Source organism: Miniopterus schreibersii (assembly GCF_964146895.1).
Source record: "Miniopterus schreibersii genome assembly, chromosome: 15".
Classification (NCBI taxonomy): domain Eukaryota; kingdom Metazoa; phylum Chordata; class Mammalia; order Chiroptera; family Miniopteridae; genus Miniopterus; species Miniopterus schreibersii.
Genome location: NC_138115.1, coordinates 13,856,233 through 13,881,458, shown reverse-complemented (window position 1 = coordinate 13,881,458; position 25,226 = coordinate 13,856,233). Strand labels below are relative to the sequence as shown.

The following is a 25,226-nucleotide window of genomic DNA, read 5'->3' as shown; positions in this document are numbered from 1 at the left end:
CCTTCGCGGCTCCACGAACTGCTGTGCTGCTCCTTGCAGACTTGGCCCTAATAAAAATCAAAATAAAAGCCCCGTGTTGCGTGTTTTGCGCGTTGGGGATGCTGGTGTGATTGCTTTAGCTTCAGACAATCTAGAAAAACAACTATTATGTTTTCAGTACTGAAGAATGAAATCAGCTATGTTAAAAACACATTGGTGTGGGCTGTAACTTGCATAGAGAAACTTCATCCTTAAGTCTGTCGTAGACAATAATTTAAACTACTTAAGACCACGTTGATGGTTAGTTACCACTTAGAACGAAGAAAATGCTCTGAAATGTTGTTCATTTAGAACTGCGTTTAATATGGCCCCGAAAGAACAGGAGGAAGGGGCTAGATCTCCCTTTTCTGTGTGGCACATCTGCCATGGATTTTTTTTTTTAATTAAAAATTTTATTCATTTATTTTAGAGAGACAGAGTAGAAGAGAAAGAAATGTGAATTTGTTGTTCCACTTATTTATGCATTCATTGGTTGATTCTTACATGTGTCCTGACTGGGGATGGAACCACCAACCTTGGGGTGTCAGGAGGATGCTCCAACCAACTGAGCTACCCAGCCAGGTCTTGTGCAAAGTTTAATTGCCAAGTTGAAATTAGGCTCTGACTGTGGAATTGATTTGTTTTTTTTCATGCTGAAAGTTATCTTCACTGGCCAGGTGCCTGCTGATAATGTACTCTAATCAGCCTGTACTGACACAAAGAGAAACCCACATCTTCGCTTGATTGCTAGAATAGCCAGTTCAGACTATTAATTTCTGTAGTGTAAAGTTATAAACTATATTTGTTTCATACATTTTGCAAAAATTTTGTGAGATGTATTGGTTAGGTGCACTTTGTTCTTTTACTTTTTTTTATTATCTAAGGCTCAGCAGGTTGCCTTCCTCTTCTTTGACCTGGCCTGGCTTACGTAGCCTGTAAAGACTACACGCAGCTCAATATGGGTTGTCCAGTGCCCGGGCAGTGACTTGTGAAGAAGATACAATCTCTTGACTCATTAATGAACTTTTCGCAGTTTACAACCTGAGCATTAGTCTTTTGTTTTTTTGTTTTTAACAAGAATGTGTTGTATTAATATGTTTTATAGTAATTTTTAATGAAATAGCCACACTGATATTTCAATTTCTAGAAGTAATAATTTTGAACTAGATAGTGTTTATTTGGGAAAATTAGTTGGGGACAACTGGGATTTAGAAAGGGAAGACACTTGGAAGTGATTCTTAGGGAGAACCTGTGACAGGAAGGAAAGTTCTAAATCTAGGATTCAGGATATAAAGGTTTTAATTTTCTCTGTCACTGTTCCTTCTGCTTCAGGGCAAGTCACTCAACTTATCTGAATCACAGCTGTTATAGATAGTAAATGTTTTCATTTTTGTACCTGGTTATAAAAATATTTACTTCAGAAAAATTGGAAGTACAGCGGGAAAAAGGCAGTTACGTGCCACATACCCAGCAGCAAACCCTGTTAATAGTTTATTTTTTTCTAATTTTTTCCCCTCTTAAACATTTTAATGTAATTGAGATTGTATTGTGCATACAAATTTTATTTGACTTTAATTTAAATTATTGCTTAAGTATCTTCACATATTACTACATTCTGAAAAAAAGAATTTAAAGTCTGCATGTTTCCTTAACTAACTTAACATTTGTCCTATTAGACTTTTAGACTTTTCCCTTCATATTTTGCTTATAAATTTTTGTTCTCATTTGGACTATTTATCTGGGATGGAGTGCAAGAAGTCAACTAATAAAGAGTATAGAAACTTTTAAAGCTCCTGATAGGATGTCTTTTTTATTAGATCATTTGATTCTAATCATTAAAAAAAATTTTCTTAATCCTCACCTGAGGATATTTTTTCCATTGCTCTTCAGAGAGAGTGGAGGGGGGTGAGAGAGAGAAACATCACACAAGAGAGACACATTGATTGGTTGCCTCCTGTACATGCCCCAGCCAGGGCCCAGGATTGAGCCTACAACTGAGGTGCGTGCCCATAGCTGGAATTGAACCCAGGACCCTTCAGTCCTCAGGCTGACGCTCTAACCACTGAGCCAAACTGGCCAGCGCAGATCCTAATCATTTTTAAAAAGACTGCCAGTTGCCATGTAAAAAGGTTAGAGCCAGGGAATCATGAAAGAGTGTCCCGAATTATAGCTATTATTTTTCAGTTTTGATTTATAGTAACTTAAATTAGGGAAGAACTTGCAAATTCAAATCCAGCAGATCAAACATAAGCCTTTTTAAAATTATCTTGCCCAAACCACACCATTCTGTAAAAGATCATCTATTGAGGCAAAAAATCTTACTACTTACACTAGATACCTTGTCCTGGCTTATATATTGTTGTTTTTTTAAACCTCACCCAAGGACATTTTTTCCATTGCTTTTCAGAGAGAGTGGAAGGGAGAGAGAAACAGGAGATCGGGGTTCGATCTCCAGGAGATCGGGGTTCGATTTCGGTCAGGGCACATGCCCGGGTTGCTGGCTGCAGCCAATCAATGACCCTCTCATCATTGATGTTTCTGTCTCTCTCTCTCTCCCTTTCCCTTCCTCTCTCTGAAGTCAATAAAGATATATTTAAAAAATAATAATTGATTTTATCTGTAGATAAATATCTTATCAATAATTATTCACCCATGCTAGAACTGTGAAGGCAAACTCCAGTCCCAAATGGAGGTTGCTTTCTTTGGCATAATAGGAAATACTTAGGTTATAACGCCTACTTTTTTCCTTCACATTTTCACATCTCTGTTATCGAGATGCTCCTTAACAGCTGGTGATGTTTTACTTGTAATCTTCAAATGTACAGACTTCATTGTTTTTCTTAGTTGCATGACTGGCAAAGTGCAACCTCTCAACATTCAGCCAACAAATCAGTTTAACAACAACTTGAAGCATTATCAGTCATGTTTGTGGCTTGAAAATATTCCTTTGACACCTGGTGAGAGGGAGCAAGTGCCACCATTAAAACTTGCTGTATGGCTCAGCAGTTGAGCATCTACCTAAGATCCAGGAGATCGAGGTTCGATTCCTGGGCAGGGCACATGCCCGGGTTGTGAACTCCATCTCCAGTAGGGGACATGCAGGAAATGGCCGATCAGTGTCTCATCTTTGATGTTTCTATCTTTCTCTCCCCCTCTCTCTTCCTCTCTCTGAAATCAAGACATGTTTGAAAAACAACAACAAAACTTGCTGTATGGATCCTGGCCAGTTTTGCTCAGTGGTTAGAGCACCAGTCCACTGATTGAAGGGACCTGGGTTCAATTCCGGCCAAGGGAACATACCTCAATTGCAAGCTTGATCCCTCGTTCCCTGTCAGGGTGCGTGCAGTAGGCAACCAATAGATGTGTCTCACATCAATGTCTCTCTCTCTTTCCTTTCCACTCTCTGAAAAGCAATGGAAAAAATATCCTTGGGTGAGGATTTAAAAAAAATAAAAAGGTGGCAGGTTCAATTCCTGGTCAGGGCACATACCCCGGTTGCGGGGAGAGGCACCGGATCACGACGTCTTTTTCTCTTCCTCTCCCTTCCTCTCTAAAATCAGTGAAAAGAAAAAATTTGCTGAATGGGTATCTGATGGTAATGGTTTGTAAGAAAATATTGGGGACAAAAGTGGAGCACTTCTAAGAAATATTTGTCACCTAAAGGTACAGAATAATATTGGATGAGAAAACATGGATATTGATAACTCTTGTGTCAAAAGTGATTCACAAGAGTTGAACTCTGTGAAGAAATTTTAGGATTATATTAAGTTTATGCTGCTTGTGTTTTCCTTTTAATGTTTATATGGGTGTTATACAAAATTCTAAAAGTCTCTTTCTATAAAATTTAAAAATTTCAAGACATAAGAAAACTTTAAATTATAGTTTAATTGCCAGCACTGTTTTGTTTTAGTAGTATATAAAAATGGTGCAGTTCACAGTGGATGCCATCACAGATTCAATGAAATAGTATTGATTGCATTTTTGTAAGTTGCTAATTTAGAACAGTCATACAGTGTTGAACATGATATTTTAGTTTTAATTATTGTTTCAACCCTGTTTGGGTTAAGATGATCTTTTTCTTTTTTTTTAATCCTCACCTGGGGACATTTTTTTTTTATCACTGATTTTAGAGAGAGAGAAACATCCATGTGAGAGAAACATCAATCGGTTGCCCCCCTGTACATGCCCATTCTGGGATCAATCCCACAACCTAGGCATGTGCCCTGACTGGGAATCGAACCTGCAACCTTTTGGTGTACTGGACGATGCTCCAACCAACCGAGCCACCTGGCAAGGGCAAGATGATCTTTTAAATTTAGTTCCACTGCAGATTTTTACATAAATGTATTCCTTGAATTAGAATGATAATTTTGGGAGGAAAAAACAACCAAGTGACAGATTTTTCTTAAACATGGCATAGCCGAACAAGGTTTCTTGATGCTTTTCTTTTTACGTCCTAAAATAGCAAGCATTTTGAGAGATGAGAGTGTGGTCACTAGAGCTAAAAAATAAAAAAACTTCTGTTAGATCTAAATCTCTGTGGCATGGGGAAATACAGAACTGAGAACTTTGACTTTGTATATTGGCACTAGTGATTTTGTACTTTAAAAAAAAAAATTCACTTAGCTTTCTCTTCAGAAAATAGGAAGCTAAGACTAAGTTGATTTTTAAAAACCAGCTTTTAACGTTGAGGCATTAATTATTTATAGAATAAAAATACAAGGTCATCTTTTAGATTTTAAGCTGCAGTTATGGTATTTTAATTTTTCCCTGCCCTTGAGATATAAAAAGGTTAGCATACTTTGCCTTGATATGCTGAGTTTCTTTATCTCTGATCCTTTTTATTGACAGTCTTAAATTTACTTACAAGTTTTTCCCCCTTAAAATGAAGATAATTTTTACATGTTCATTGGGGGGAAAAGAAGCCCAACAATATAGAAATGTATAAAGAAGAAGAAAAATAATAACCCCAAATTTTGCACTCAGAAAAGCATAGTTAACGTTTTATGGGCCATGTTGAAGAGGGGCAGTATGGTATTATCTTTGGATTAGGATGGGGAGGGGTTTGGCACTCCTAGAAAATAACACAGAGAAAAAGAAATAATCATATACTAAGTTATCCTGAAATAAGACATGTAAAATATTTATACATGTAATACTGTTAATTTAGCCTTGAACATTTCTGCTGATTTGTTCTTAGTTTAATTATAGACTTTACTTCATAAAAATATATCTTTGTTGTTCCTTCTAAAGTTTGTATGATGTATTTGGAAAATCCCTCTGTTTTAATGAAGTGAAATTGAGAACAAAGAATCCCGACATCTTGGCATTACTATCAAAAGGGAGAAAATGGATTAAAACTCAGAATAATTAGAGCTCTGATATTCTAGGATTTTTCCTTCCTTTAGAAAAAAAATTCTATCTGATTTATATAATAGTTAACATAAACTTCCTGCTTTTATTTTATACAGACAAGGTCTTTACTGGGTGTATTTGAAGAAGATGCTACAGCTATTTCCAACTATATGAACCAATTGTATCAAGCTATGCATCGGATTTATGATGCACAGGTAAAAAGCTAATCACTGACTGAGTGCTTTTTAAAAATGAATCTTTAAGCCCAGAGATAGTGTCTGCCTTGTTTACTGATGCCTACTGCTGACCTGGGCTCATAGTAATAAATACTTATTGAGTGGATGAATAAACATTAGCATTTTGTATTACAGAGCTCACATTTCAATCACTAATGTATAGTTTGTAGTACTACAAAAGTTTTGAAGAGTGAAGCATCTGCCCCTCCTCCCCAAACCCAGTAAGGGCTTTCTTATTGAAACTTACTGATAGTGACCTTTACCTAAGATTTGACTGAAAACCCCATATTGTCACCCATATTTTCCCTAATCATGCTTTTAATCTTATGGAATACTTCCTCTCTTTGAACAGAGGATTTGAAAGTATTTTGCCACTATTTAGATAAACAGAAGGTAATAAAAATTAGATGTAGCTCTGGGGCACAGGAGGTGAATTTAAGAAAATAGAAATGACTAGAGTTTTTTGTTGAACAGGAATAAGGTTTGAGGCTTTGTTTATGAAACTTAATTATAAGCCTTAACAACAACTTGGGTTCTATAATAAACTTTCTTTGGGATTAATTAAGTGCACTCATTTTTTTCCCTTCTAATTTTCTCTCCTTTTCTTACTACATTTTCATTACGTACTTAAAAGTTGTGATAGTTGTTGGGGTTTTTCCTTCTGATTGGTCTCTCAAAATTGGATTTCTGATCACAGATTGATATGTAAAAGAAATCTTATTTTTGTCATTCATCACTGAAAGAACACCTTTAAATTAAAAAAGTATTTCCTTCATATAGCTCTGTTGCTACATTTTATGACTAGGTTGACCACATTTTGGTTGTATGCTATTAAATGCTTATCATGGTCTAGTGTCAGCATCTACAGGGAGGGATAATCAGTTGTCAATGCAGAATCTCTTAAAATTTTGCTAAGATCTGTACAGTTACTTCTAGCTTTAAAGCTTTAACAATATTTAGTTTAATGCTTAGTTTTTATTAGTTAAAAACAAGCACACACCGGGAACGCTGCTGGTCCCTTCCTTGATGGTGTATACTTCATGGTTCGAGTTTCCTTTTAGCACTTTAATGGTAGTTCTCTTTCCAGTGATTTAATGAGGGGTTTATAGAACATGTTGTACAGTGTTTCATGTTAAGTGATAAATAAAAGTTGCGTGGGTATTTTCAACTAAAACTTTTTTCTTATCAGTAATATATTGTGTTAATTTGAATTGATCTTTTTTTATAGAATGAATTAAGTGCAGCAACACACCTGACTTCAAAACTTTTAAAAGAGTATGAAAAACAGGTACTGTATGTGAAAGTTCTAAAAGCATAATTTAAAATAGGCAATGATACAGTATCTGTATAGTTAAGTAGAATTTCTCATCAAGAATCCTAAGCTTTTTTGAATTCACAGAAGTTAAGTGTGATATTCCATTGAAATTCCATTATAGCACATACCTAATTTTAATGATTTAATGTTAGATACGGAAGGTATCTAATTGAACTCTTCTTTTCACAAATGAAGAAACTGATGCTTGCTTAAGTTATACAGCTGGTTATTGGAGGAATTGGAGCTTAACACCAAATCTTTGAACTCCAAGTATGGTGTGCATTCCTATATACCATGTTAATTGATTGCTTAGCAAAATTCTAATTAATGTTTACTAATTATATGACTATACTTGTTTATTAAAATATTTTTAGAGCTTATTCAAAATTTTAGAAGTTTTCTGAAGTTATTTAAAAATCTAAATTATAATGTCATTCACAAAAGACATGCAGCATTAGCCCTTTATCTCATCTCAGTTTCTATCCTTTCAGCGTTTTCCACTGGGGGGTGATGATGAAGTTATGAGCTCTACTTTGCAACAGTTTTCAAAAGTCATAGATGAGGTAAGTATTTCATTTTGCTTGAATAAGTGGTCTTATAATTTATTCAGGTTGTTTAGCTTTTGTTGGGAACTTGTGTTATTTGATTATATGAGTCTCTATTAATAAAAGATTACTATTTAAGAAGGACTTTCCAAATCTTGGTGGCTGTCTTATAAAAACAATACTTTCTTTGTCTGATTAAAACAAATTGTTTTCAAGGAATAAACATACAGATATACTCTCCAAGTCCATGTAACATTCAGTGTTTCATTGTCTTATTTGATGTACGTGGGGAGAGGAGAGTTAAGTGATGAGCTTGTACCTGGGCTCTCTATGGTTTTTCTTTTTTGCCATCAGGCAACATTTTACCATTCAGTTCATTAATCCTTCCATTCCAAACAGCCAATATCAACCCATAATTTTTCTAACTAGTCTCAGAACAAATCACCAAAACTGACCTGGAAGTTAGGAGGAAGAAAGGTGGTGAAAGAGGTTTGGAGAGTCCATAGCTGTTCTCTACGAGTGCGGTGAAAGCTCTTCTTTTCACATGCACCATTAGATAGTTCTGTCTTGTCCAGTCTCTTAACTGGAAAGTAATTTTTTGAAATATTTTAATAATTCATTATAACAAAATATTGTCCCAGCAGATCACTATAAAGAAATATTTATAGGAAATGGAATTTTTTTTATTGTGGTAAAATATACATAACATAAAATTTACTACTGGTCACATTTAGTACATTCATAGTGTTGTGCAACCGTTAGCACTGATGTTCTAGAACACTTTTATCAGCATCCCAAAGGAAACCCTGTGCCCATTAGGCAGTCACTTCCTACTCCTCCCTCCCCTCAGCTCCTGGCAACCATAAATCTGCTTTCTGTCTGTATGGATTTGCCTGTTTTGAGTATTTCATGTAAATGGACTCATACAGTTTGTGGATGTTTGTGTCTGTCTTCTTTCACTTAGCAAAATGTTTTCAAGGTTCATCCATGTTGTAGCATGTATCAGATTGCATTCTTTTTTTTAGTTAAATAAAATTCCATTGAATGAATATATTACATTTTACTTATCCATTATCAGTTGATGGACATTTTGGTGGTTTTTCACCTTTTGGCTAATGCAAATAGTATTGCTATGAGCATTCGCATACAAGTTTTTTGTGTTTTTTTTTTAACATCAGTTTTCATTTCTTTTCATTCTATACCTGGAGTGGGATTGCTGGTCATATGGTAATTTTGTGTTTAACTTTTTGAGGAACCACCAAACAGTTTTCCATGGCTACTGCACACTTTTCCATTCCCACCAGTAATGTAGTAGGGCTCCAGTTTCTCCACATTCTCATCAACACTTGTTATTTTTATTTACTTTTTATTGTAGCCATCGAAGTGGATATGAATCTCATCATAGTTTTTTTTTTGTTTTTTTTTAAATCCTCACCCAAGGATATTTTTTCCATTGCTTTTCAGAGAGAGTGAGAGAGAGAGAGGGAGGGAAGAACATCGATGTGAGAGAGACACATCGATTGGTTGCCTCCTGCACATGCCCTGACTGGGGCCAGGGATTGAGCCTGAAACTGAACCGAGGTACGTACCCTTGGCCAGAATCGAACCCGGGACCCTTTAGTTTGAGGGCCGATGCTCCAACCACTGAGCAAAACCAGCAAGGGCTCATCATAGTTTTGATGTGCATTTTCCTGGTGGCTGATAATATTGAGCATCTTTTCATGTGTCAGTTGGCCATTTGTATATTTTTGATGAAGTGTCTATTCAGGCCTTCCCCTTTTTTCTGTTGGGTTGTTTGTCTTTTATTACTGAGTTTAAGGGTTCTTTATTCTAGATACAAATTCCTTATCAGATACATGATTGGCAAGTATTTTCTCTCACTCTGTGGATTGCCTTTTTACTTTCTTGATAGTATCCTTTGGTACGTACAAATTTTAATTTTGATGAAGTTTAATTTATATTATATGTTCTTGCTTGTGCTTTTGGTGTCATAACTAAGAAATCATTGCCAAATCCAAGGTTATCCTATGTTTTCTTCAAGAGTGTTAAATGGAATTTTTTGACTGCATATTTTTAATTATATTACATAATTTTGTATTCTCTTATTAACATCTTTTGCTAGATTTTGTTTAGTTTACGTAACACTGGTTAAATGTTTCTGTTATTTGGCCTTTTTGGTTTTCCTTTTACTAGCTTAGCTCTTGTCATGCGGTACTTTCAACGCAGCTTGCTGATGCCATGATGTTCCCCATCACCCAGTTTAAAGAAAGAGACCTGAAAGGTATTGAAGTCAAGCTTATGTTTACTTTCACTAGCTATCAGAATATTAATGCCCGTAAAATGCGTATTACTCTATATCTTAATCATTTCTGAATACAGCTTGTGCCACTTTTACTTAGTCACTAAGCATTCATAGGAGCTCCTTCTAGATGTTAAACTAGATACTGAGGAATCCTGATGTGAATAAGACATCACTTCACTCGGGAAGGTCTGGAAAAGGATATGGGCAGAGGGTTATGACACTATCTATGGGGAATGAGCCAGGTGTTGGGAAGGCTCAAGGGAGGGTAGCAGAAAGGCTTCACCAAGGACGTGACATGAGCATTGAACAATGAAGAGGACTTTGCCAGGAGAAAAGAGTCATTATTCTATTGGAGGGAACTAGGAAGCACAGAGGTGCGGGTTGTAGAAATACATGGCTTGTTTTGAGAATGACAAGAAGTTCAGTGTGACTGCAGTGTTGAATGTGTTGGGCATGGCAGGACACAAATCTAGAAATAGATTAGTTGGGACTTGATTATGCTAAAGATGTTCCACTTGAGTTTATAAGGAAAAGAGAAGCCAATGGAGATCTTTAAGAAGACACAATCTTTTTGTTTTTGGAGAGTGGAATAGAGTGAATTTGATGTCTAAGAGAATGGATTAGAAAGTTGTGAGAGTCCGGTGAGGTCTGACCAAGACCCAAACTGAGACAGTGGCACAGGAAATGGAGGTGTGTTTATGGGCTGGAGTGGCAGGAGGTAGGGGTACTAGCATAGCTAGCAACCCATGACTTAGTTGTTTGTGGTGGATTTTCCCCCATTTATCATCATTCAATGATAAAATGAGAGTTTTATAGAGTTGGCTCTGCTTTCTCATAATTTACAATCTTAGAAAATTATACAGACTTATTTATAAGATATGTTGATAGAATAAAACATTGAACTAATATATCAGTGGATGGTAAAATATTTAAATTATAATGGAATAAAAACAAATGTATTTAGAGATGGAGTTAATATTTGTGGTGGTAATCCTCAAGAATGGTCATTCCAAGGTCAAAAAACAAGATTTTTTTCCTCAGTCTAAAAGGACTGAATGTCATGATCTTATTAATAAAATGTTCTTTGTTTCTTATTTAGCATTTGAACTTATTAGAGTCAATATAAAAAAAATGAATTAAGTTAGATTCTGGCACTAAGAATATTTGCGTATCTTAGAATTTGCAGGGGTTTTAAAATTTGTTTTTGTGTCATATTACTGAGTTGTGGTGAGTAGATTTTCTGGAGGTGTAATGTTGTTAATGATAGTAAATGTTCCATAGGCTAGCTGAAACACAGAGTAGCCTTTTCACTTTGAATGTTGAAGTATGAGGTATTATTTAGAGTTTTAATTATAGCTTAAATGCCAGTTACTGTTTTCTAAAAAAAAATATTAAGATATTTCATAAATATGCTACACTGAAATTATTCTTGAACTTTTCCAGAAATATTGACATTAAAGGAAGTGTTTCAGATTGCTAGTAATGGTAAGCTCTTAATACTTTACACAGTTATTTTTTGTAATGATGCATTGTTTAAATCAACACAAATCTGTGGCCAGATTTTATGCAATAATTGGAAAAAATGAATCTAATTAAAAGTTTAAGTGAACATTATTTAAATCAGTGTTGTTATTTAAGTTGTACTGTTTACCCTACAGAAAAATTTAAAAGGAAGTTAAATCAACTCTAGTGATTTGCTATCTTTATAATATCTAAAGAGGTGATATAATATTTTCCCTGCCTTGTTTTCCTATATATTCCAAGTTTTCTTTAATGAACATTTGCTATTTTTGTACTAAAAATACTTCTGTAAACTTTTAGTGGATTACATTTTCCTTTGAATTAAATATTTTTACCAATTCAATAAGTAGAAGCATACTTTAGGGGAACATTTGTTGAAAGATGCATATATGAACACCATCGAAAGCATTTATAAGTTTTGCAGGGTACTATTTTATTGTTGTTAATAGTCATTTCTGTTTTCCAGATCATGATGCTGCAATTAACAGATATAGCCGATTGTCAAAAAGAAGAGAAAATGACAAGGTATGACACATACTTACTCTTTTAGTGTCCCAGTTAACAACTGTTTCATTAGGTGGTCTAGTTTTTCCTGTTTAAAAATAGTTGCCAGCATTTATTTTGTATATTTTGCTGTATTGCTCTTAGTCTTTTCTCCTAATTATTTCAAAGCCTTTCCGATAATTGTTATCAGACAATTAGTAATTGTCTCTTTAAACAAAATACTTTTTGCTGACAAAATTTTATAAGTACACATAACTATTTCAAAAATGTAAGTGATGCCCAGTATATAACATGCTTCCTTTTGCTTTGTATTTTGATAATAGTGCATTTGTTCTGTTATTTAACCCTGTATTTGAAAAATGTCTTCTGAGATACAGTAGTTACTCATACATGACTCGGTGAAATTGTTATGAGAACTTTTTCATTCACAGGGAAAAATATATATAAATTTTTTGATACTTCTTTCAAGGAGCTAAATCCAGAAATATTACACTATATTTGAGGAGAGAAGCATTTGAGTCAAGACAAACAACAGAATATTAACAAGTTCATCTGGATGCTCCTTAAGGTCATTTCTCTCTCAGAGCCTAATCCCAGGGTAGATGAGAAGGCCTCCACCTGATGTTCGTGTGTGAGGTGATCTCTGTGCTGGGAGTGGGTGTCTGTAGCATCGGCTGCAGGTGCTGGTTGGCACACAGTGACCACCTGTGGGAATCTGAGTGGGTGGGATTTACTGTACAACAGCTGCTGTGACACAATAAAGGGAATGCTTCTCACACAAGATTCAGCAAAAGATCTGCTTTCCTGTTCTAATTTTAGTTCACTGATTACTTGATGGTATAAATATTGATAAATACATTTTGAGATCTATATTACTTTGTTACTTTGCCTTAGAGAAGTAAAGGCTTTAGGTATGAATTTTGGTATATTCTACATTGCCTCTGGCTACTACAGGTATTTTTTAAAACATTCTTTCACCAATTTCATTTCACTTAAAAATATTAATTGAGCACCTACTATATGTTGGGTACCATGGGGGGAACAGTGTGAATAGGCTCCACTCCTGCCCTGAGGGAGTGGATAAACCACATTTCCTGTGTGAAGGCATTTGACTGGACTAGATGCCAGAGCACAGGATGAAGAGAATGCATGGGTTAACACTAAGTTAAGTGCAGTAATAGAAGTCCTAGCAAAATGCTGGGAGAGCACAGAGAAGGCAGCAGCTAACTTTGGTGAATTGGGAAAGGTTACACTTGTAGGAAGTGACATTTGCATTGAAGATGAGTGGACCTCACTGGTTTGGGATTGGGGAGAAGGCATTCCTAGAGGAAAAACAGCTTTTGTAGAAGTGCATGGTAGAGTCTGAAGAATGTTAAGGTTTAAGAGTACTGGCTCTGGAGTCAGACTGGTTGGGGACGAATCTCACCTCTGCCACTTATTTGCCTGAGTTCACACGCTGGTTACTTAGTTTCAAGCCTTTATTTCTCTTTCATAAAAACTCAGTAGGTGTTAAGATGAAATGAAATAATGCATGCAGAGTACTGGGATTATAGCAAATTTTCATTAAACTCTAGCAATAATAATAATGGAACCATAATTCTTTCATTATATCGGGAGCATAGGATGTATTTGGAGAGGTATGGCAGAGATGACAAGCAAGTAGTAGTTTGGGGCCATATTACTGTGTTCATGACTTGGAAATTTGTGTTAGAGGAAGTGGGCCACCACCAAAGGACTAAGTGAATGAATAACAGTGCACTTGTGCTACAGGATAAAAATACTAATGGAAATGTGAAGGGGACCACTGGAGGAGTCCACTGAAAAGGCATCAGAGTAGTTTGCAAAGACATTAGGAGAGTCTCAGCTAAGGTTGTTTTGAAAGTGGAGAGGAAGGAATACTTCTGGAAGGTAGTTAATAAGAATTGGTAAGACTTATGGTAGTAGTAGGAGTCAAAAATGAGTCCTAGAATTCTTAGATGATAGGATGGCTCTTGGAATAATTAAGAGAGCTAAAAAACAAAGTAGAGGAGCAGGTTTCATGGGGAAAATGCTGTCTACATTTTTGTGCATTTCCAGCACGTCCTCCCCACCGTACACACACACAGCTCAGGTGGACATGCGCTTCCTTTAACACTTGGGAGAGAGAGGAGTAGGAGGTAAAGTTTGGGAGTCATTTGTGATGGGCTATTATTTGTACTTGATTGGTATTCTCAGGAAAGCGGGAAGGGAGAAGAGCCCAGCACATACTGCATAATAGGTGTTCAGTAAATATTTGTTGTCTGAGTACAGGAACTTAAGGGAACACTCGTATTTTAAGTGTGGGTGAAGGAAAACAAGTACAAGAGAGGAGAAGCAGCAGGGAGGGAACCAGGAGGAGAGAGTGGTACCATGTGAACTGACAAGGTCAAAGACTATGGCTAAGCTATTACCAAACAATTGTCTGCCTTTCCCCTGTGTAGTAGACTTTCTCTGCCATGCTTATTTTATTATTGTACCATTCTTAGTTATATGCAGAATTCTGCTTTTAATGTGTTTTAAAATGAAGTGGTTGGTAGTAAAACAGGAAAACTATCTTAGCCAATATTTTGCAGGATTTCTAATATCTAAGAAAATAGGAAAGCTATGCATAGTTGCTGGTGATGTACTTTTTTCTTTGGGTGTAGGCTTCACAGCCACTACTAAAGATAATTCAAAATTAAATAAATAATAATACTTTTAATCTTTTCACTTAAAGGCAAAGTATGAAGTAACAGAAGATGTCTACACTTCCAGAAAAAAACAACACCAGACTATGATGCATTATTTTTGTGCATTAAATACTCTTCAGTACAAGAAGAAAATAGCACTGTTAGAACCTCTACTTGGGTACATGCAAGCTCAGGTGAATACTACACTGTGTTTTGGATTATAACTACCCTAAAAATTTTATATTGAGTATGATACTTATGTTAAATATAAGGATATTATATTACAATCTAAGGTCAAAATACAGTTTTGTGCTTGTGTTTTAAAAAGTAATTTTAAAATGTCATCAGGATGTTATTTTAAGGAAGTTAGGGAGAACGGTTTTCCTTGCAGATGAAGATTTCAGATATTTTATGGTAAATGAAACCACTTACCTTGTATTTAGATCTTGATTGTCACAGTTGGGGACAGGGAACCAAAAGCTAAGTGAATTGTGGAGATACACCTATTGCTGGAGCTTCCACTCATTCTCGCTTCATGATAGATTCGAAAGAGAAGTCTGAGTTTGCTTCATGTTGTTTGCATACTTCCTGAGTTAAAAACATTAATGAACTCCAAAGTGTCCCAAGAGGTGTGCATCAGGAAGGGGGCTAGAAAATTAAATTTGGCTAGTATGAGATGACAGCCCCCTAAAGATAAGAGTTTAAGGAAATATGAATATTTCTTCAAGTATGAGTATTATTATTCCTCAGGTAAAAAACTTTTTTACCTTTGTATTATACATGAAATAGTTTATCCATATGACTTACTTGAAATGTTTTAAAATTTATTTTCCAATTTAAAAAAATTGCTTACCATATGCATGTATTAATATATAAAACAACGTACAGTGAAATTTAAGTTTAGTTTCTTCATTGGCTTCATGCCCAGTAGAAGTCATTGTAAACTACAACCTATTTTTACACAGATGGGAATAATCCTTTCATTTTTACTTACCCATGTATCTTGGAATTTGTTTATATGATTCACTTAAAGTATTTTGTTTGTGTATGTGGGTGTTTCTGTTGTTCACCCTCCCACTCTCACACCCTCTTGCCTCAGATAAGTTTCTTTAAGATGGGTTCTGAAAACCTCAATGAACAACTGGAAGAATTCTTAACTAATATTGGAACAAGTGTACAGAAGTAAGTATTTTCTTCCTTAAAATTGAAAATGAAGTTATGTGAATGATAAGTTAACAGCTAAATGTCATAATCTAAAAATATTTGCCATTTAAGTCCCTGCCATGAGAGTGTTGCTCGCATGACTCATGGACATTTCCTGGTTTTTCACCATCTTTTCCACAGAATATGAACTCTGAGTTTCATAACAGTGTCATATCTGATGGTATTTTATTGATTCTAAACTAGGTTTTATGTCTGACTATAACAGACACATAATAGTAATTATCCATAAGTGAATTATCTTCATGGTTACCTGAATTGTGGGGGATAGATGGGAGATCACTAAATAAATCTTGTTTTTCAAGCCATGAAAGCTAAAAGAGAGAAAGAGAAAGCAGTTCTAATCAGGTTCAGAAGTCTGAGCAGTGATATAGTCAATCTCAGGTATAGAGGGAGGTGAAAATGATTGTTGTTTTAAAGGCTCAGGACAGAATAGTTTGAAAATTCCTCTAGAGTCAGACATTGAATGTATCTTCATTAATATCTGTTTTAAATAAAATGTAAAGCTGTTTTATAACATGTTCATGTTACTTTACCCATACCACTGTTGCTCTCTTTAAGAAAGTAGATACAAATAAATTTCAGATAAACATGAGTGGTAAGGAGTCCTTTGTCTGTTGTGGTTGGTAGTAAATAACCTGTTGTTTGTGTTAGTGTTCGCAGGGAAATGGACAATGATGTAGAGACCATGCAGCAGACAATAGAGGATTTGGAAGTAGCCAGTGATCCTTTATATGTGCCTGACCCAGATCCCACGAAATTTCCTGTTAATCGAAACTTGACCCGAAAGGCTGGATACCTTAATGCTAGGAAGTAAGAAAACTATTGTTATTTTTATATATTGTATGTCATTTAAAGTAGTAGCAAGTGAATATAATATGTAATTGATATTGTCTGCCAAATTGTTTTGATTTTACTAAAGGTTAAATCTTGTTAGTGGTATTAGTATTTATGTGAACTTTTTGACCTGTGGGATTCATGAGTGATTTTCAGAAGTAACAAACTGTTTAGATATTTATTGAATAGTTTAGAATTATTTAAAAAAGTGAAACCAATTTGAGTTTAAATTTAGCATAATGTGAATGCTATTAAATGTTATTTATCATACTTTAAAATATATGTAATTATACCATCAAGTCAAAATTTAGTTTTTAGCTGAAGATAGGATAAAGCAAGTTAACCATAGGAGTGAAATAAGTTCTTTTGTTTCTAATTTACACCCTTTAATAGTTGAACTATATTTTATGGAGCATCATTATAATAGCTGCAATTTGATAATTTCCAGCCTTGTTTTGGAAAATATATACACATACTCACAAGTGGTCAGCATACATGAATTTATTTTAGAGACTGAAAAACGGATATTTATATTTTCTAGGTGCCTTGGTGCCTTTTTGCGGGCTGGTCCTTTGTGCTGTGCTTTATCTTATGTCTGGCTTATGAGATTTCATGCGTGTTGTAATTAAAGAGTGAATGCACTTTCTTCATTTAGTAAAACAGGCTTGGTGTCATCTACCTGGGACAGACAGTTTTACTTCACTCAGGGTGGAAACTTAATGAGTCAGGCCCGTGGGGACGTAGCAGGAGGCTTGGCCATGGACATAGACAACTGTTCAGTAATGGCTGTGGACTGTGAAGACAGGCGGTACTGTTTTCAGATCACCTCCTTTGATGGAAAAAAGTTAGTATTTTTCCTACTATTAATAAAGTCTGTAATATTTTAAACTACTGAAATGCAGGATAATTCCTTTTCATTCAGACATTTTATAGATATTTTAGGCTTTTTATGTATTAAGATAATTTTTGTGTAGAAATGAGTTGAATTGTCCTTTCTGACCTGGTTAAATGATGTCTTAGTATTTTAAAGTTATCAAAGCGAGGTCATATGGTAAAGACCAGCAATTTCTTGCTAAGACTGGTCAATGAAAATCCTGCATGGTGTGGGGAAGGCAGCACAAGTTAGTGGAAAGAGCCCCAACCTTGGGGTAAGAAAGTTCAAATTTTGGACCCACTACTTACTGCGTGGTCTTAAACAAGTTACACAACCTCCCTGAGCTCCATTTTTGTACATGTAAAATTGGGGGAGGTCATAATCCCTATTTTGATAATTGTTAATGAAAAATTGAAATCTAACATATGTAATGTGTCTAGCATGTACTAGGTGCTAACAATAATAAATATTTCTAATCAAATTATTTACATGCCATTTAAAAATTTTCTGTTATGTTTGCATTAAATGAGAATCCATAGAACAAATTTTTGAAAAGCACAGAAAAATATAAAAAGGAGTATGAAAAAAAGCTATAATCTCACTAACCAGAGCAACAATTAACTTTTTGGTCTGTTGCCTTACAATTTTTATTTTAATTACAGTTTTTAAATAGTTGAGGAAATACTGTGTATATAATTTGGATCTGTATTCACTTATTAAAAACATTTTATAACGGTTGTATATAATCCACCTAAGGATACACACCATAATTTACAAATTTTCCTAATGATAGATGTTTAAGTTATCTGCAAAATTTTCCTACTTAATTGTTTTTTATCTTTCTTATTGTTCAGAGCAGCTCTGGGTTCTCTGAAAGTCATTTTCTCCCTATATTTATGTACATCAAAATGGTTGTTTAATTTCGTATTCCTTCTATAAGCATATAGTGAATGTCAATTACAATATTACTGTGTACCAGTAATCATGCTAGATGTTGGGAGTCCCCGTATTCATTTGTCACAATTATCAAACTGTTAATAACTCATTATAAGTACTTATCTTTTTGTATTTTCAGTTTTTTGTTAATGTTTGACATGATTTCCCATTTCACATTCCTGATTTGATTAATTAGTAAAAATTATTTTTTTCTCTAACCCTTAAAACATGAACATCTATAGAAAAACTAAATATCCCTATGTTAACGGTTAATATATATTGAAAATTTTTATTTAACTTTATTCCATAAGAAATAATCAGTAATGAAGTAAAATTAGTGTTTTATATTAGGGTCAGTTATTTATATTTGAAGTATGGGTATCAGAAGGTTGAAATGGATTGTCTTAGTTGCAGTGCACCTTTGCTATAGGCTGTCTTCTGAAAACTAGCACCTGTTTCTTTATTGGTACAGTTTGGCATAGATAGCCAGTCAGGAGTTGTTAAAATCTAAGTCCTGGTGCCTCTGGTGGTCTCCTTTTCCTAAGATACTAGTTGGTTATGTGTATTGTGTGGGGTGTTTTTTGTTTTTTTTTTAATACTGATTGGTTTTATACATACCTTTAAAGATAAAAAGAATTTCTCAGATCATGTTAAAAGTACTTTAAAAGAAGTTGAAGGTCCAATTCTTCTTTTTCTTTTTTTTCAGATCTTCAATTTTGCAAGCAGAGAGTAAAAAAGACCATGAAGAGGTAAAATTTTATCCAGTTAATTTCTTCAGCAACATCTGAAGATATTTTGCTGATGACAAAACAATATGTTCATTATAGAAATTTGAAAAATTCTGGTTAATTAAAAATACCTTTTAAATAGAAGTTTATTGTCCTTAAACAACATTCTTAAGTTTCTCAAAGAATTTTATAGTTGGACCTCTGAGGAGAGAACCTTAGAGATCATCTCTCCCCTGTCTTTTTAAAGGCTCTGATTGAGAAACGACCTTGTGACTGTTTCTTTCTGGCAAGCTATTGGTATCATGAGGTGACAGTTTAATTTATTCACTTCTCTCAGCAACCCTTTAAGAAAGTATCTGCTGCATTAAGAATCTAGTGGCAGCAGATGTGGCATGGCAGGAAGCAACTAAAACTTAAACCTTAGGGAAATGAAAGACAGAAGAACAAAAGTTTGGGAGTGTCTCTTCTTCCTCACAAGTATTTTATTTCTGGCTCCATTTTTACTTGTAGTACACCAAATATGGAAGGTAAGTTACTGTTAACAACTGATGCTTCAAAACTTTGTCTTGAGAAATAGTCTTCAATGAAAATGTATTATAGGTTGATTTTGAGCCATTTTATCTGATATTATAATTGTTTTGGTAAAAGGCAAGGTTACAAATTATGTAAAGATCTACATTTATTTACTACTTGTGGAAAAGAGTAGGTATTAAAACTTGGCTTTTGGTCTCTGAGGCACACAGACAAATGTCTGCTCTCTGCAGGGTTTACTAAACAGAATATTAGTATAGTTTAGTGAGGCTCATCAAGCATTGGACCTCTCGAGAGAGAAACAGAAGGTGTGAAGCAGAGAGAGTTTTCTATGTCAATTTTTTATAAACCTGAAAGAAGGGAAGTATGTAAAATATATTTACCAGGAATACATTTAGCTCCTAATTTTTTTGCATTGGTGTTAATGGTATCTGAGTCCAGACTGTCTTGTTTGTTGGGGATTAAGGAGGAAGTAGTATAAAAAGATAAATACAGACTACTAAATTATAATTGAACATGATTGCTATATTTTTTTATTTCCTTGTATGAAATAAATCTGGGACTTAAAAATAATAAATCTGTTCAGTGTTCTGTTATACCCTCATATATTATTGCATGTATATGCTTATGTATATAGGAAGATATTTATCTCATAAGAAAGATTATGTGTTACTTCTAATGAAACATATTTCATTCAAATATTGAACATTCTCTTTTAGAAGAGGAGCATCGTAGAAGAATTATTAATCATATTTTCTATTTTTTCCTCTCGCAGTGGATCTGTACAATAAACAATATATCTAAACAAATATATTTAAGTGAAAATCCAGAGGTAATATTTTTATTTTATCATATCTAGATCTGGCAAAATTTAAATAATTCTTGGCTAATACATTGTTTATTAAGTCATAATTCTCTCAAGTTCTGTAACCTTATTAATTTGCCTTTGAATGAGTAGCGTTAATGTATCATGTATATAATGAGTAATCTGGTCTTCCTAGAACAATAAATTATTTCAAAGGTACTGAAATCAGTCAATAAACAAATATTTACCAGGCCCCGACCTTGCGTTAGCTCTGTGTTGAGCACCATGAAGAAGGGGGATGGAGAAGAAAACTAAGCCATGGCCTCTGTCCTCCAGGAGCTTATGTGTGTGGGAAGACAGGACTAAAACTTCAGCATTTCAAATAGAACAGTATGTAATTGAAAACACTGTGATGACTAAAAGCCTAGGACTTGAGAACGTTAAGATGAGTGTGGACTTTGGAGAAAACTGTGGAGATGGTGGAAACCTGAGCTGGGTAGGCTTTGTCCGTGTTTTGAGGAAAAGAAAAGACATTGCAGATAAGAGAACAGAAGTAAAAGCACAAATGTGGATCTGGTATGAATCTAGTTGTGTAATTGGATTTGAAGGTTCTTGTTGGAGAATAGAAAACTGAAATGTGCATACCAGTCACCTGGGGATCTTAAAATGCATTCAGTAGGTCTCCAGTGAGGCGGCCTGGATTCTTAATTTTGCCAGTTACCTCAAGTAGCAAGGGTATCAAACCAGATGAACTCAGCACTGTAGACATAGCCATAGGTACAATCCAGGAAGAACTCTGGAAGGAATAAAGGGGTTCCACATTGCAGTGTAGTTGGGAAAAGACTTGGCTTAGGACAGGAGCTGCCTCATGTGCTATATACCTAGGCACTTCCCACGGCTGGGCGGGGGCTAAGGATTTCAGCTGAGGCAGAGGGAGGGCTAATTCCTCCAGAAAGTCCTCACCCTTCTAAGCCTTAAACTGTTGGTATAATGGTTGATTAGATGGGAGTGTCTGGGGATATACAGGAGTCCATTATCATAGTTCAGGTATGAACTGAGGAAAGAAGAAACAGTGAATCATAGAAACAGGTAAAAAGAAATTGACTGAGCTAGTTAGCAATGGACTGATATAAAGGAGGAAGGAGACAAAGATGACTTCCAGGTTTTAAAACCAAGTGAAGGGAACATTTTGGAAGAGTTCTGTTTTTTGTTTTAATCATAATGGCTTTGAGGTGCCCTTCTAACACATACGATTTAGATGCCTAGGAAAAAGTTTTGAACCAAAGAAGCAAAATCTCAGACCTCCAAAATATTAGTAGTTTCTCATAGTTTTAAAATAATCTTATGAGTTTAAGAAATCAGTGCACACTGTAGAGAAGCCTTGTGCTTTTAGTAACTTGATTTCCTGTCAATCTACTTTTCCTTTCTGTTACGTTAAAATGCAAAAAATTAAAATGCAAAGTAGATGACTTGTTAATACCTGGGGAATACATGAAAATACAGTGTTTGGCCTTGAAAATTTCAGGCTTATTATACTTTCCTATCAAGGATCAGAACTTAAGTTTTAATTATTATTTCCCAGATTATCCAGAATTATTTTATCTATACTAATGAGAGAAGAAATTTTGATCAGTTTGTGGCATTGTCTTAGTAATTTTGCTAACTATAATACATAGAAATGTAAAAATACTTTGCGATTATTTTTTCTAATGTAAATGCCATTTTATTCAGCCAGTGTTTTAAATAAAAGAATACATTTATGAATATTTCTTATTGAAAGCTTTCTTGCTTTCAATTTTTGGTCTGAAAATAACCATGATAATTTTATCAATTAATTAATACATAGATATTTTTAAGCATAAATTGATTCTGAAAAAGTGTAAAAACTTCAGCATAGTTATAAAATACTTTTATATTTTGTGACTATTTCCTACTCCTTCTAAATTTCTTTATTTAGCAAATGTATTGAGTGTCCAGTATGCCAGACACTGTACTAGGTGCTAGCAATACAAACCTTAATCCAAAAAATCTCATAATTAAAAATGTAAAGAAAAAAACCAGTATTTCCTAATATGTAGATAGCAGGAAAAACTCAGATCCTCCCCCCCCACACATTTACAGGAAGTAAGAGAAAACAAGTTATAATTCTGGAAAGTTAATTATGTGTCTTAATATTAAGACAAAGTACATGGAATACTCTAGTAACTTCAATTTACATTTTATGTGTAATTCAAGAACATTTCGACAATTCAGAGTTATAGTCAAACTTTTGGTTTTCTTGCTTTACTAATGTTAGTCCTTTTTTTAAAAAAACAGGAAACTGCTGCACGAGTAAATCAGTCAGCTTTGGAAGCTGTCACTCCTTCCCCATCTTTTCAGCAGAGGCACGAGAGCCTGCGGCCAGTGGGGTGAGTTGCCAGACTGTGGGTTAGTTAGAGAACCGTATGGGGTATTGAACACTTCAGTTTTTAGCAGTGCTGCTTAGACTAGTATGAAATAGTTCCCAAACAACATAGAAACTGTATTTTCAAATTGGTAAATTTACTAGCCAAGAGTGCTAAATAAATAATTCCAAATTTTCTTAGTGTTTATCTCTAGATTGAGTGATTTGTATTTATGAATTTAATAATTGGAAAGAAAAGTTTATTGTTAAATAAGTAGCTGTGGTTTGGGATTGTGTCTATTAAAATTTGTTCTACTCTTCTCATTGACTTACAGAATTGTATTTACTTTTCTTATAGTTTAAGTGTTCAATTTCCAAAAGAGAAAACTAAATGTAATGCCTCCTTTTCTTTTGTGCTTAGACAATCTCGACCATCGACAGCTCGAACCAGCAGTTCAGGATCCTTAGGATCTGAGTCCACAAATTTGGCTGCCCTCTCTCTAGATTCTCTCGTTGCCCCAGGCACCCCAATACAGTTTGACATCATTTCTCCCGTGTGTGAAGATCAGCCTGGGCAGGGGAAAGCCTCTGGCCAAGGAGGCAGGTGGGTAATGGCATCACAGGGATATTGTGTCTGTGAAGTTTATGATTCCATTGCTATGTTTGAGAGTCATCTCTTACATAGCGCGTGCATCAGCTATGTTGTACCTTGTTGAATTAATTACCTAACATAATTTTGATAGTTGGGGAAGAATCATGGCAGGTTTTTCTCTCTGTTTTCTGCCTTAGATAAATGAGTTAAGATAATTTAGTTTTTAAAAATATTTAATTCTGAATTGCTTATCAGCTCTTAGGTATTTGCTGTTAAAAAGAAAGCTGACAGGCCTATCTTTAGGTCGTGACAGTATTTTTAAAATTCTTGAGAGTAATACATGTGCTATAGGTTTATTAGAAAACATTACTCTGTATCAGAATAAGAAATCTCCAGGAAGGTACTAAATCATTATTATACTATGAATTATTAATGAACCATCTTTTGTTTATATAATGAGAAATATCCTGTCAAAGCATTAAAATTTTTCTTTGGCTATGGATGAAGGAAACGTGACTTAAGGCAAATTACTTATTAAGCAGGTTAGACACCTAATAAATTGATGATATATTAATTTGGATATATTTGGCTGTAACCAAGAAAAGGTAATTTACATTTGATCACAGAAATATAATTAGTATCTGATATAATAGATCAGTCAGACATGTACTAGGGAGATAATTTCCTGTTAACTTAATGCCAATGTTATTTTAGAACCACTTAGAACTTTGCTTATAAAACTAACTTTGAATTGTACTTTTTTGCTTCATTGTGGGTGTGCAGGAGCCAAGCACACTAAGGAGGGAGGTAGCTTCCATCTCTGGTTAGCTTTCCTTCTTGCATTGTTTTTCTAGTTTAAAACTAGAAAAAGTTGAAATTATCATAGTTAACTTGCAACATATACTTAGAGAATCTAAAAAGAGGTCTTTACCATCCCAGGAAATGTCTGGCATTTTTCTCAAGTAGCTAAAATTGAAGCTAAATCAGCTGTTTCTCTGTCTTAGTTTATGTAAATTCATGAAATTTTGCAACGTGGTTTATTATGATGTTGATTTTTGTGTGTGTATGTAGCTGAACTTCCAATCCATCCACATTTTCTAAAATGCAGCAACTTTTGAGTTCAGCCTATTAGCTCAGTCTGAGAGCTAGGGCCTTCATCTGAGTAAGTTGGTCATCAGTAGTGTTCCTTAACTGGATGGGGTATTTTAGAATTTTATTTATTTATTTTTTAAATTTATTTTTTAAAATATATTTTTATTGATTTCAGAGAGAGGAAGGGAGAGGGATAGAGAGAGAGAAACATCAATGGTTAAAGAGTCGTCATTGATCGGCTGCCTCCTGCACGCCCCCTACTGGAGATTGAGCCCGCAACCTGGGCATGTGTCCTGACTGGGAATCGAACCACGATCTCTTGGATCATGGGTAGATGCTCAACCGCTGAGTCACGCCCGACCGGGCTAGAATTTTATTTTAAATGTATGTACAAGGTTTCATGACTTAGTTTTTAACTCAGGTTTCAGTGATTGATAGTCCTTCCATGTGGCTCATTGTAACTAACTGTTCGTTCATAATTTTTAAAAAACTTTTCAGGCGTACAAATCCATTTGGAGAATCTGGAGGAGGCACAAAATCTGAAACTGAAGGTAAAACAGATGTGCAGTATTTTTATGTTTTAGAAATTTTAAGCAGTAAACTGTGAAGAATTTGTTGTTTACATTTGTTCTGCTGTATGCTGCTTTAACGGTATCTTTATTTACTTCACAATTTTCTCTTAGTACACTTAAAGCAACAGAACTTAATTGGATTTAAGATTTTGTTATTCACACAAAATTACAG

General features: G+C 34.7%; 1 protein-coding gene across 2 annotated transcripts in view; it reads left to right on the top strand.

Moving 5' to 3' along the window:
- Positions 1-25,226, top strand: part of APPL1 (adaptor protein, phosphotyrosine interacting with PH domain and leucine zipper 1) — a 34,532-nt gene that overhangs the window by 827 nt on the left and 8,479 nt on the right. For both annotated transcript variants that reach the window (XM_081160288.1, XM_081160289.1), the window contains exons 2-16: positions 5,490-5,588; positions 6,838-6,897; positions 7,416-7,487; positions 9,663-9,750; positions 11,215-11,256; positions 11,759-11,817; positions 14,531-14,677; positions 15,583-15,665; positions 16,359-16,517; positions 17,197-17,385; positions 19,058-19,100; positions 20,386-20,442; positions 22,732-22,823; positions 23,220-23,402; positions 24,981-25,033. In XM_081160288.1, the coding sequence (XP_081016414.1) occupies positions 5,490-5,588; positions 6,838-6,897; positions 7,416-7,487; positions 9,663-9,750; positions 11,215-11,256; positions 11,759-11,817; positions 14,531-14,677; positions 15,583-15,665; positions 16,359-16,517; positions 17,197-17,385; positions 19,058-19,100; positions 20,386-20,442; positions 22,732-22,823; positions 23,220-23,402; positions 24,981-25,033 (1,426 nt within the window). The remainder of the gene's footprint in view (positions 1-5,489; positions 5,589-6,837; positions 6,898-7,415; positions 7,488-9,662; positions 9,751-11,214; positions 11,257-11,758; positions 11,818-14,530; positions 14,678-15,582; positions 15,666-16,358; positions 16,518-17,196; positions 17,386-19,057; positions 19,101-20,385; positions 20,443-22,731; positions 22,824-23,219; positions 23,403-24,980; positions 25,034-25,226) is intronic.